Here is a 13,980-nt window from a genome sequence, read left to right on the forward strand (position 1 = left end):
AATGTACCCATCCAGAACACGTACCATCAGGGCCTGGAACGTGGCAGGGGCGTCCATGAGACCAAACGGCATGGCGCAGAACTGGTAACGTCGACCGTCTGGTGCCGTAAATGCCGTCTTAGGGCGGTCCTCCAGACATACCGGCACCTGCCAGTAGCCTGATTTTAAGTCTAGTGTCGTGAAAATAGTGGCGTCCCCCAGTCCTGCCAGTGCGTCTGTGATATTGATCTGCGGGGGCGGGGCGGGAATGGTCAGTTTGTTTATCGCCTTGAAGTTTACGCAAAAGCGTAGACTTCCGTCTTTCTTGGTGGCCAGCACCACCCGTGAGTTATACGGGGAGGTGCTGGGTTCCACTACCCCGTCACGTAACATCTCGTCAATTTGAGTCTGTATGGCCTCCCGTTCCCGGATGCCAAATCCGTATACCTTCTCAAAGGGAGGGCGGTGCGGTACCATCGGTATCCGGTGCTCCGTCACGTTTGTCCGTCGTAGCCGGTCCGCGGCCGCAAATACCTGTGCCTAAGAGGTGAGGACATGGTTGATGACATCGACGTACTCCTCTGGAACACCGTGCTGAAGGTCTTCTAGGCGAATGACTGACTGAGGGGGACTGGGGGGAACCTGGTGCACGCCGTACACCATCCAGCGCCCCTGGGTGCCGAAGTGCATCCGGCCAGCTCGTACTTCCACGGTGGCGTCGACCTCGTGCAGCCATGGGACCCCCAGAATCAGCCCCTCGCGGAGCTCGGGGACCACCCAGGCCTCGACGTGGCTAACGTGACCAACGATGCTCATTGTTACCTGAGTGATGCCCCCTGCTGCAACGACGGCATCCCTGGTGGCCAGCTGCACCAGCTCCCTCCGCGGTGTCACTGCCTCCGCTCCCACCAGGTGGGCCGCGATGTAGGTTCGGCTGGCGGCGGTGTCCACCAGGGCCAGCATCTCCCGCCCGTTAGCGCGGACAGGAATTCGCAGCAGCTCCGGCTCCTCGGGGCCGACCTGCCCCAGCTGTGCAGTCGTCTGTCCCCCACCGCCCCCGGCCACCTGGCCGTCCGGGCGTGGGGAACTCGCGGCGAGGTCCGCGGCTCGCTCCGGCGCCGACGTGTTGACGTTCCGGTGGTCCACCTCGTCGACGACAGGTCGACGAGGCGGCTGGTCCGGCCCTGGTATAACCGGCCTCAGGGCCGCGGCGGTGGCGCCGGCAGTCAGCTGTCCCTGCACGGAGATGGCCGGCGGGATGCCTGCGCTGATGCTCTGGTTGTCCGCCCCGTCGACGGCGTGTCGACGAGGCGGCTGGTCCGGCCCTGGTACACCCGGCCTCAGGGCCGCGGTGGTGGCGCCGGCAGTCAGCTGTCCCTGCCCGGAGATGGCCGGCGGGACGCCTGCGCTGATGCTCTGATTGTCCACCCCGTCGACGGCGTGTCGACGAGGCGGCTGGTCCGGCCCTGGTATAACCGGCCTCAGGGCCGCGGTGGTGGCGCCGGCAGTCAGCTGTCCCTGCACGGAGATGGCCGGCGGGATGCCTGCGCTGACGCTCTGGTTGTCCACCCCGTCGACGGCGTGTCGACGAGGCGGCTGGTCCGGCCCTGGTATACCCGGCCTCAGGGCCGCGGTGGTGGCACCGGCAGTCAGCTGTCCCCGCAGTTGCCTCGGCGTGGGGACAGCTGATGAGGAGTAGTCCCGTTGTCCCCTGCTTCCCGGCGGCATACAGGACGTTAGTGCGGTAGGCGCCGGTGGTGGTCGACGTGTTCTGTCAGTTACTGGGACTGCCGGTGGCTGGCGGGCCGGGGAGCGGCACCCAGTTGTCCCTCCGCCCCCGGTCCTGCGTTTCCCGCCTGCGACGTGTTGCCTTCGCGCGCCTCCTCCCACGCGGCTCTGGTGGGGCAGAGGCGATGCCAATGGTACGCGTCCGGGCAAAAACGGCATCGCGGCGGACGTTCGTCCCTCTCTCTCGTATCTGTCCGCTCGTGACGTCCTCCTCCTGTCGCAGCTGGTTCCGGGCGTTCCCTGGTGCCACCGCGGTCTGTTGTCCTGCGCGGTCCCGCGCCGCCGGCGTAGCTCACCACGGTCAAGTCACTGTCCGTGACCTCTGTGACGGTGACCCCTCGCGGCCCCGAGCGAGCACGGGGAGCTCTCGCGCCCCTGAGTGCCGTCCTCCACTGCGACATGTCACGTTCGATCACGCGGGCGAGGGCCACGAACTCCTCCGTGTCACGACCAGCAGCCGTCCTCATGAAGGGGCGAAACTCTGGCAGCAATTGTTCGACAATGGTTGGCAACGCCGCACTCACGTCCCCACTTGTCCCCAATCGGCGGAACATGCGTAACTTCTCGTAAATGAACTGCTCTGCACTCTCGTCCTCCTCCTGGTTTCGGCAATAAAATGTCCGCAAACACATTGCCCGCGCCTGATCGTTATCAAACCTAGTTTTGACTTGGCGTACAAAATGTCCCCACTCGGTATCAAAACTCCCGGCCATTGACCACCAGTTCCTTGCCTCGCCGCGGAGCTGTCCCGCCACTCGCGGCGTCCACTCCGCCCGTCGCACTTCGTACAGTTTTAGGAGGTGTTCACACTCCCGCAAAAACTCCCGCGGGTCCTCGTTGTCTCTCCCCGCAAACTCTGGCAACTCAAACTGCGTGCTCACGTACCGCACTACCGGCCCATCTGCGTCCGCGTGCCTGTCCCCCTGTTCCCGTTTACTGTCCTCAACTGTGCTGTCCGTGCTGTTTGCGCCCTCGGCCGCGCCGCCGGACCCGCAAACCTCGTTTTTTACGTCCATTTCGCGGAGTCTCCCTCCTCACACAAGTCCGTTTCGAAACTGATTAGATCGTATCTTTCTTGTCCCGCCTGTTTCCACGCCATCCTGTCCTCCTGTGCTACTGATCCGCGGATCGTGAACACAATCTCCCCCAGTAATACAATACGATCCTCCCCAGCGCGTTATCTTCAGTCCGGGATACCGCTGCACCGCCGTCTTGTATTTCTGTCCCCACGACGCGCTATCTCTCGCCGAAACGTCTCGTGTTCGCGCCGTTCCCGCGCTGCGTTATCTCCCGCCGGCGCGCCGGCGCGACGTCTCGAATTCGAGCCGCTCCCACGCCGCGCAGCCGCACCTGCTTCCGTTCTGTCCTGCACCTGCGCGCTTGCGTGCGCTTGCGTGCGCTTGCGTATGCTTACGGCCACACTAGTTGGGCGCCAAATGACGTCCCTCGGCTTCAGGTCCCCGTTTTCCCGTTGAAATAAATGTCCTGTTATGCCCGTACTGCCCTCGTCGGAGAGGTGTGGGTCCAGGCCAACGTGGCCGGGACCGGGAAAGGCGGGACCTGGAGGGAGAGTGAAGTGATTGCGAGGAATGTTGGTAGGTTGTCGCAAGCAGAACACGGCATTAACGAATTTCACGAGCCGTCTTTTATTAACGCTTATAAAGTCCTGCCGCAGCCTGGCGGAACCGTCGCGGAACAAGTGCCCTACCACGGCGACACGGACTCCCTGATGACGGGGCGGTTCTCAAATACGTTTCGGCGCGAATCGTAAAGTTTATTAATGCTAGGCTGACCCAGTGAGAAAGGGCCCGAAGACGGAACGCTGTACATACGCGGCCCGTTACGTAATGTTCCGTGGACGGCGAAAAGTTCAGAGACTCGTAGCACCACGTTCGCGTTGTAGAAACTGCCCGCTAGACACGTCTCCCGATGACTCGTAAGTTAACAATGCTAAGCTGATTCGCGGTGGCAGCTCAGCTGCCGTGACCGACTGCGGACTGAGCGAACGTTCAATCCCGAGCGCAACGTGCGCGGCTCGCGGAGCAACGAACACGTCTGTCTCCGCTCGAGACCAGGACGCGACTGCCTCTCCCCGCTCGCCCGCGGGCCGGCGCCCGCGGGTGGCGGGGAGGGAGGGGAAAATCGGCCGGCGTGGGAGAGAGCTCCGTCCCGCGGCGCGCCAGGCTGCAATTACATACTACGGCGAAACACTTCAGAAAAAGTTATTGAATTATTTACAAAGACATACACGAGACATTAATTACACAGCGAACTTGCACAATGAATAATAAATAAAATAAGTTAATTACACACATTCAAATCCCTTAATCGTTTACAAATATATACACACTGAAATAAAAGATAAAGTCACATAGAAAAAACACTCGTTGGCATGCTAGGGCGCACGCGGGTGCGTCCCTGGCCGTCGCACACACTGGGGTTCACTGGGGGGAAAACAGGCCCCCTCAGGCCCGCGTCGGTGGCCAGGTACGGCCTCTGTATCTGGGAGGGTACGACGACTGTCGTCAGTCCAAAATAACGACTTGAACCAGTTGAACGTGTCGTTGCTTCAAAAATAATTTTATTGAACTAAAGGTCACAAATTTACTGAAAATAAATTAAAGCATTTTATTTCTATTTTATAAATGTATTTTATTTTATAACTGTATTTTTTTTTTGTAAATTAAACAGAAATAATCATGTAAAATTACATATATTTATCAATTTGTATGAAAACAAACGTATCACTACAAAAATAGTGTTCACAGTAATAACTGGCTTGGATTTTTTTACCCGGGAATTTATGCTTTGTGTTTTCCCTGTACCTACAATAGTTAAAAGTTATTTCTAAACTTTTCACTGAATAGCTTTCCAGTATTAACTGCGCACATTAATACGCATAATAAAACGAAATATAAAGTCAAATTATTGAATATTCGATTATCTTTTCCATGTTTTTTTTAAATATTTGCTCGAATGGTACTTGAATCAAAATATTAAATTATGTATGTGCCAATTTTGGTATTAAATACTGTGTATTTCATGTATGCAAAAATAATCATGGTGTTGCACAAAGTTGCAATGTATTTCTTGTAGTTACTGACTGGTATCCGGAGGGATATTTGTAAAAGTATAGGGAAATTTTTTTTCCCCCTCGTGCAGATCCAGAGAGGCATGATCGTGGTGCCCAAGTCGGTGACGAAGAAGCGCATCATCGAGAACATCAGCATCTTCGACTTCGAGCTGAGCCCGGAGGACATGGCGCTCGTCGACTCGCTCGACTGCAACGGGCGCATCTGCAGGGTGGAGCAGTGAGTGCAGCTTTGCCTCCCCGGGGGTCGACGCTGTTGGTTGTCCGGAGTGAAACTTCCCAACAGCCGGCGGAGCGACGTCAAATTCGCGTTGTGACGGAAGTTGGCAGAGGAACGGACACGTTCTTTTAAATGACTCGTGCAGTGGGGAATTTCGGGTTTAATACACAATTTCTTGGACACCGGCCGTTGCAACTTTTGCACTGTTTTACATGGGCAAAATTTAAAAAAAAAAATGAAAACATAAACCTACAGATTAAAAAAAATTATTTGTCTGTAAAGTCGGTTTACGGACGATAGTTTAACGCAACAACGTCATAACAAAACATTGATGAAATGATTGCATACTTTTATGAATAAAATTGAATCATTTTTATTGAATTATCACTATTTTGTATGGATACAAAGAAGGAGTGAAATGAAATATACAATTTAATTGATAAATTTACTTTTATTTGCACTCATTAATTCAAATATGTTTATTACTTTAACGAAGAGATTATTTTAACTATAACTTTTATACATGTTTGCTATTTAACTTCTTTCAATCTGTGTTATTCTGTTAAGGATAGGACGATGATAGGAAACGTAGGAAACTAATGGGAATGTTTCAAGTTTAATGTGCCTCGAAAAAGTCAAATCGACGGTTGTTCCAATCGAGTGGAAGAGAGATAGATGCGGCACAAGCGTAAAATAAGCGTAACGGGATACAGCGTAACGGGACAATGTGCGTAACGGGACACTTTTTTTGTGCGTGAAGCCGGCGTTCATCGATTTATTAGACGTTGTCACGTAAAAAAAAAGCCTAAATCAGCTGATGTCAAACAGATAAACCCAACGATGAACCTAAAGAAGTATTATGGACCACAGAACTACGACAGCACAAACTAAAATATCAGACAGCAAAATAATTCCGTGGAAGGAATTTAGTCATTAGGGCAAAAAAAAAATCATAACAGCACAGACGAACAGTGGGCTAACAATGACGTGACAGTTTCAACAATAACAGTAAATGCAGACAGACAACAAACCCTGGACAACGCAGAAAAACACGAACGCAACGATGAAAATAAACAGATATAATGGGCAACACAACGTCGACAACACAGACGAACACAAGTAGGTTTCCTACGACAAAGCAGTTGCGACGTTTCGGGAACTTGAACCTATCCCCGTCATCAGGCACAAACAGACTGATTTTGTATTTACGAATATTTTCCCGTGACAAAAACAGTGCAAAACATCAATGGTGTATGTCCGAGAGAATGTATTAAATCAGTAGGTAACGGTGTTAATGTGTGTGACGTATGCAACGAACATTATGAATCGTGTAGGGTTAAAAAATAAAATTTTCAATTGAAAAAAAAAATCTCTGCAGCCTGTTACTGACGACGGCAACAGCACATGATTTCGAATGTTTTCTAATACTTTCGTAAACGTTTGCATATTTTCGCGACTCGTGATTCGCAACACTAAAACTCTCAGCTCCGTTGTTGAAACTGGTGTCAGTTTGTACATACTTTTCCAATAGGGTTACGTATCATATTTGGGCTATCATGAACCCATTCATTCTTAGATTCCGTTGAAGACGTGGACAAACGCGAGCGAATAAAGATCTGTTTTCAACGCATCATTACGCACGTTTCAAATATCAGAGGACCGTAAGAAAGTTCCTAACCCTCTTGTCTGGGAAGTTTCACATCTAGCCACGCGCCCATTTTTATGAAGTTGTACTTATTTGGGTGCGTTATGAAAAAATGATGAGAGTTAATTCTGACGATGCGCGCACACCATGCAACGAAATTTTCAGAGATGAAAAAATGATACATTCAAATAAAAATTATATATGTGTTTTAAAATCATAAACTTTTGATTTACATACATTCAATTCTCGTCCATATAATCAAAATGTTTATTTATTGTGCATATTAGTGAAAGAAATTGTGTTTACAAACTGAGGTTATTTTTCCATAGAATGTATTTTTTTGCAATATAAATTTTAAATTATTACATAATTATTTAATAAATAATTAAATTAGTAAACAAGAATAAAAATTTAGCATATTTACTGATTTTAATTACTAATTAAAATTTATATCGATTAATTTACTAAAAAATAATTAATTTTTACACGTGTTTATATTAATATTAAATACAGAAATTTATTCAAAAATATTAATTTGATTGAATTTATATATTACCAACTGTGTTTATAATATCACTCCAGTCCTTTTGTTATTATTATTTTATTAATTATTTGCATACAAAATTAAATAAATTATTTTATAATGCCAAGTAAGTATAACTTCTAACGAGTGTACTTCAGTACACGCAGCCATTTTAGGTAGGTTTCAAAGAAATACTACCTATTGTATCCGTCACCATGGTGCGACTTTCGGAAATTTTTTATATAGTTTTTCGTTTCATGGTCCCTAAAACCATCGTCAACTTAAAAGTGTGTGTGTGCGTCACAATTTGTGGACACGTAAACAGTGTCAATTTTTCACAAATCACTTCAAAAATCTGATACATAAAATCTAGTAGAGGAAAGTCATGGTCGAATTCTTTATTGGGCAACGTCCAACAAACGGGGTAGAAATGGGGAAGATTTTTTTGAAAAACAAAACATCGCTTTTAACTCCCAATATATGATGAATATCACAGACGTTTGAAATTATTGTAACTTATAGGAGTAATACCAAAACCTTTTGTCTAAAAACGACTACTGACCATAACTGAAAGGGGTGGAAAAAACAAGGATTGTGTGACAAAAAATTCTTAACTCTGTTCGTAAGCATACCATCAAGTTCGTACGAATTTTGTATTAATCTTTTAAACTTTATCTAAAACTTTTGCCTGAAACAATTTTTGAATTAACTAACTATTGCTGCAAGGGGTGAAAAATAGAGTAGAATTTAAAAAAAAAATCATATCTCCTTTAGTAAGTACACTATCAAATCCGTTCAAATCGTTTGTAAATCTTATAATTTTTTTTCCTATAACGATAGTCTGAAACAATTTTTGATAACACAAACTATTACTGCATGGGGTGGAAATAACAAGGGTAGAAAGACAAAATGTAATTACAATTTTTTTAATAGTTATACTATCGAATTCATTATAATTTATTGTAAAATGCCTAAACCTTATATAAAACCTTGACTAAAGCAATTTTTGATGGAAAAAAATTAAAACTTTCTTAGTATCAAATTCGTCGGAATTGATTAGTAACCATCTTAATGTGACCATCAATCTTTGTCCAAAAAAAATATACGACCACGTATTAGTGCAAGGAATGAAAAATAGTTTTTAAGATCAAAAATAATTTGATAACTATCTTAGAAAGCATAATATTAAATGCGTTAAAACATTCAATGCTGAATGCATTAAGCTAAAAACATTCCAAATATTTTCGCTGCATAAAATATGAGAAAATGTTAAATCGATCTTTTATGAATATTGGCGAACATTTAGGATGTTATGTAGGCTAAGCACATATTTCTTGTAAAAAGGTTTGGATATTCTAAACATGAATGTTAAAATTGATTGTTTTTAATTTTACTATGCTTTGATATAATTATGCTGAACAAATTCTAAATATAAACTTTTAAAAGAAGTGTTTTGGCGGATCTAAAGTAATTTATATAAACAAGTTTTATTTAAATATCAGTAATTTATTTTAGGTTACTTTAACCATACTGAAAAATAACGACAAGAAAATCTCCGTAGCAAAAAAGTAACCTCAATAATTATAATTTTTATCACGAGTATGATACAGTATGGCCCACAACACTTTAGTTGAGGAAACAATTGTCACCTGATTGGAAAAGGCGGAAGAGTTCTGGTTTATAACATGGTCTGTGTGTGTGTTTTTTTTTTTTTTTCCAGCTCACTGAAACACAAGCACTATCCGTTCAGCGCCGAATTCTGAAGATGCTGCTGCAGGGGGAAAAAAACTGATGTACCTTTTGTGTCAACTTTATACGCAATAAATATTACGTATTTTTACGTCTCTGGCATTGGAAATCTCTAGGCCAGGTTTGTAAACTTTGTAAGTAACGCAAAGCGCAAGTTTGCAAAACGCAACCAACGCAAGAAACAAACTGTCGTTAACAAAAACACGGAAGTACCTACCAGGACTTCACCAACACCGCAACTTGAAAATGTATAATAATTGTAGAAAAAAACGAAATTTTCTTTTCTCGGGCTTCATTTGGTAGCTCATGTTTATAATGGAAATGTGTAAAATTTTCAAAAATTTAATTTACAGATGTTATTAACTTTTACTGTGCAAAAGTGTAACAAGTGAAAACGTTACGTGATAAGTAAAAATAAATTTAGTCATCTGTACACATTAAAGCTGGGTCTCTTGCACCATGATAATATATATATATATTTTCGTTAGGTCGTCATTTATTTTATTTAATGGCTATTTTTAAAATTCTGAACTCCCTACATCCAATTTATTTGCTGTTCTGCCACAAATATTTTCAACAAATATTCACTCAGTGTACACTGGGTGTAGAAATCTCGCGTAAATTATGATAATTACGAATGCTTGTGCGCCATAATATACCCATGATACTATACTAAGTGTATATTTTCTGAAAATATTTTTGGCAGAACCATAAATGCAAGGGAGGTATCTAGTTACGTTTTTAGAAATAGCTCTTAAATAAACGAAATTACGAAATAATAATAATAATAATAATAATAAACATGGCTTATCTGCATCTTTTGAAGATTTCAAAGTACTTCCATTTTAAATATAGAAGGTGTAAGCGTAAGCCTAAACACAAGACGTTAAGCTGAACGACTCGTGAGATTGCGCTTTTGCGTCTTTAGTAAAACATAAATGGGTTGTTGTAAAAATGTAGTTTTTTTTTTACGTTTTGCGTCTTGCGATGCTTGCGGTTTTGCGTTCCTTGCGTAGTTTATAAACCCGTCCTTACCCATAAAAATCATAATGCATGTTGCCTCCAAATAAGTTACACACCATACGTACTTTACTTAGAAATTGATTTGTCTAATGTTCAGTTACACTGGAGCTCATTTGTCAAACCATAAATAAATTTGAAAATAAAATAAGTAGCCTCTCATTCAAAACATAACAATAATTGCGTTTTCTCTTTTTATCTCTATATAAAAAAAACATAAATAAATACTTAATTTTCTGTTCTAAAATTATCTTTGATTGACTTGTTCTACTTGACAGTTTTTAAGTAAGTAACTTAATCAAGAATTTAAGATTTATTTTATTATTTTTCTTGAAAATAGAAGCAAAATATGATAGTTTTATGTATTCGGGGAAAATATTTTATTCAACTATTTCCTAACACTTTTTTATTTATTTAAAAAGCTGATTCGCGAAATGATTCTATGTGTTGAAATCTGTAACACAAGTTTGTAGCAACTTGTTTTTACATTTAAAATTTTCAGTATTAAATTTTTATTTGCATACATTGGCCTTTATACATTGTTTAACGTACACACGCGCCAAAATTTAACCGACAGTTAATTAGTTTGAAAAATACTTAAAAGATAGCGCCGAATTTGTAATGTTTCAGAGAACCAACAAAATTTAAAATATTTTTGACACCATGTTTTTTTCAAATCCATTTTACTGGCTAATAAATTATAGGTATTTAAAAAAATTGCTGTTATAGCTTGTTATGACTATTCAAGTGTACAGAATGTATCCCAGGATAGCTTCACTACCATAAAATTTGCTTTGGCACACCAATACGCTTAGTACATCCCCCGAAGTTTGCGAAAGTAAATATATACGGGTGCATGTTGCCACACGTGGGGCCGCCATCTTGAAGACTTCGGCTCGTGGCTGTAGCAGTTTCTGCACGCGTGTGCATTGGACTTTCAACCTGTTAGATTCCATTGTGTAATGAGCGCTTATTTAATTGCATTTCTGGCGAATACTTTCATACTGAACGCCCCTAAACAAGTATAACCTCAAAACCGCAGTTGATGATGATTCCGGTCGAGGGGGAAATGTCACCGGTTCAGCGTTGAGGCATTTACATGCCCAGGGGCGATAGCCAGGAGGGGGGGGGGGGTTAGGTGTTCAAACACCCACCCCCCCTTAGCACCAAATATTTAATTAAATTTCTTATTAATCACTCAAACAAATTTCATATTAAAAATTAATAAAAAATTTACCATTACAATATTTAAATTTAAGTACCGAAAACAGCTAAAATACCACTATTTTACACCTTAAAATCCAAATTTTCCCGGGGGAGGACCCCCGGACCCCCCTCTTTAATACGGGGGGGGGGGGCATGTTTTTTAACACCCCCCATACACAAATCCTGGCTACGCCACTGTACATGCCACACGTTCGGTATTCCTGTTGGACTTGGAATGAGAAATAAATAGTACCATCTTGTTAAACAGAATTATAGTTAGGTTTAAAAAAGGGGTAACAGTTTTACCTTCCCCCCCCCCCCCCCGAAAATAAATAATTTTCGTATATTTATCAGGCTTGGCACTATTTAAAAAAAAAAATTCGACATTAACATTCGTGTCCGAGTTTCATATTACAAGTTTATTTGCAACATGAGAACACATCAATCTGCTTGTTACCGAGGTTAGATGTTTACACGTCTCTGGCGAGTACTGAAACTCGCTCACTTTTTTTTTTATGTATGACACTTTAACTCTCGGTGTACGGCATTTTTGTGGGATTTATTTCGTGAATGTGACGGAAATGTGTAACAGGAAGTAGGAAGAAACGCGCGCCATTCATTTTTCGCTGCGGCCCGCAGTGGGTGCTTGTGCTGTATCGTGACAGCGAACGCAAAAATTTCCATAGCGTTTGAAAAGAGAGAGAGAGAGAGAGAGATAGAGAGAGAGAGAGAGATAGAGAGAGAGAGAGAGAGAAAGAGAGAGAAGGGGAGAAAAAAAAGATAGCTGTTTATCGTTCGTTCCGCTATCAGCAATCTTGAACAGCGCGACGCATTGTCATGTGGCTTTTCTAATACATTATAAATACGTTGTGAAATAATAATTTATATAATCTGCGTACACAAAATAGGATGTTAATATGTATGACGTCGATAAACTCAGACACCGTTTGACCTATCGCTATGAAAGTTGGCACATCGAAGCGTTTTTTTTTTTTTTTTTTTTCCATGGAGAATGTTTTTATGCTATCCATTTTTTTTTGTAACTCGCCGCTATATGGCGCTGCAGCGCATCAACTTCTAAACCGTTCAACCGATCCCGTGGGTAAACAGAAAATCATAGGTCATAGACCTACAAACAGTAATTGTGTGTCATTTCTCTATGTCCACCACACGTCATACAGCGCTATACATTTTGCTTTAACTCGCGGACAATATATCAACCTGTGTTCAGCCGGGGCAACGCCAGGGCACCGCAGCTAGTATAATATAAATTCAAAAATTTTATAAATGTTGTATTAAAATATTCCATAAACTGGCTACGCATTTGTCGTCGAAACGGTTCTATCTACCGCAACATCATCACTGCTAAAAGAAACCTGTTTCCTCTTACGCCTGTTAGTGCCATGACCCACAGGGTAGAAAATTTGATTATATTGTTTACTCTTATGAGCCTTGAAGGCTCGTTACTGAGGTCAGATGTTACATCACTGGCGAGTACTAAAAGACCAGCTCACTTTTTTTGACGTGACGTCTAATAAATCGATGAACGCTGGCTGCACGCACGAAAAAGTGTCCCGTTACGCTGTGACCCGTTACGCTCATTGTACGCTTGCGCCGCATCTATCTCTCTTCCACTCGATTGGAACAACCATCGATTTGACTTTTTCGAGGCACATTAAACTTGAAACACTCCCATTCGTTTCCTACTTTTCCTATCATCGTCCTATCCTTAACAGAATAACACAGATTGGAAGAAGTGAAATAGCAAACATGTATAAAAGTTATAGTTAAAATAATCTCTTCGTTAAAGTAATAAACATTTGAATTAATGAGTGCAAATATAAGTAAATTTATCAATTAAATTGTATATTTCATTTCACTCCTTCTTTGTATCCATACAAAATAGTGATAATTCGATAAAAATGATTCAATTTTATTCATAAAAGTATGCAATCTTTTCATCAATGTTTTGTTATGACGTTGTCACGATAAACTATAGTCCGTAAACCGACTTTACAGGCAACCAGTTTTTTTTTGTTAGTGCTTTTGCTATTAAATACTGATACCAACATACACAAAGTTTAAAATAATTTATATCATATCATTTATTAGATTTAATTTTTTCAGTAGCTGGTTATAAAGACTAACTAATATCATGGAAGATACACTAAAATAATTAAAACTACTATTAAATTTACCAAAACTTTTACATGTGTTGTAAATAGACCTTTGTTCGGACTGACGGGAATGTCTGGAAAATTTTGAATTATATTTATCTAACAGTCTTCATCAATTTTCAACATTCGCATGATATGCTGATTTACGTAACTACGGCTTATCACGTCAGACGGAGAGAATGTTATCAGCTGTTTGTCGTGAGTACAAGGGCGCTTGAGTCTGATTATGTGGAAAGTACTTATGTGCAGCTACCTATGGCTTAGAACATCAGTTTTCTATCGTATTACTAGAGAGAGAGAGAGAGAGAGAGATGCGAAATTCGCGTGGTTTTCTGGTGCCAGACTAAACTCCACATACGTGTGCATGATCATGTCGATGTCATGTGTCAATCGTAGGGACCGGAATAATTCACGTACTCATTTAACGATAGTCTACTTTTGTAAAACTTTTGCCGTTCTACCATGGCCCCCACATTCGATGACGGGCCCTGTACCCAGGATCCGAGACGGCGGCCCCCCCCCTCTCCCCCCCAATTTTACAGTAACGTGCTACATTATAATTGCATAGTTATTTCTTACCTA

The 13,980-nt window shown here is 42.7% G+C and overlaps 1 protein-coding gene across 1 annotated transcript in view; it reads left to right on the forward strand.

The window, feature by feature from the left end:
* The window catches only part of LOC134535875 (aldo-keto reductase family 1 member B1-like), a 40,415-nt gene extending 31,329 nt beyond the window's left edge, over positions 1-9,086 (forward strand). Inside the window, exons 6-7 of the mRNA XM_063375219.1 lie at positions 4,930-5,078; positions 8,967-9,086. Coding sequence (XP_063231289.1) covers positions 4,930-5,078; positions 8,967-9,009 — 192 coding nt within the window. The 3' untranslated portion in view covers positions 9,010-9,086. The remainder of the gene's footprint in view (positions 1-4,929; positions 5,079-8,966) is intronic.
* The last annotated feature ends 4,894 nt before the right edge of the window (positions 9,087-13,980 follow it).

The sequence above is a fragment of the Bacillus rossius genome, chromosome 10, assembly GCF_032445375.1.
Source record: "Bacillus rossius redtenbacheri isolate Brsri chromosome 10, Brsri_v3, whole genome shotgun sequence".
NCBI lineage: Eukaryota > Metazoa > Arthropoda > Insecta > Phasmatodea > Bacillidae > Bacillus > Bacillus rossius.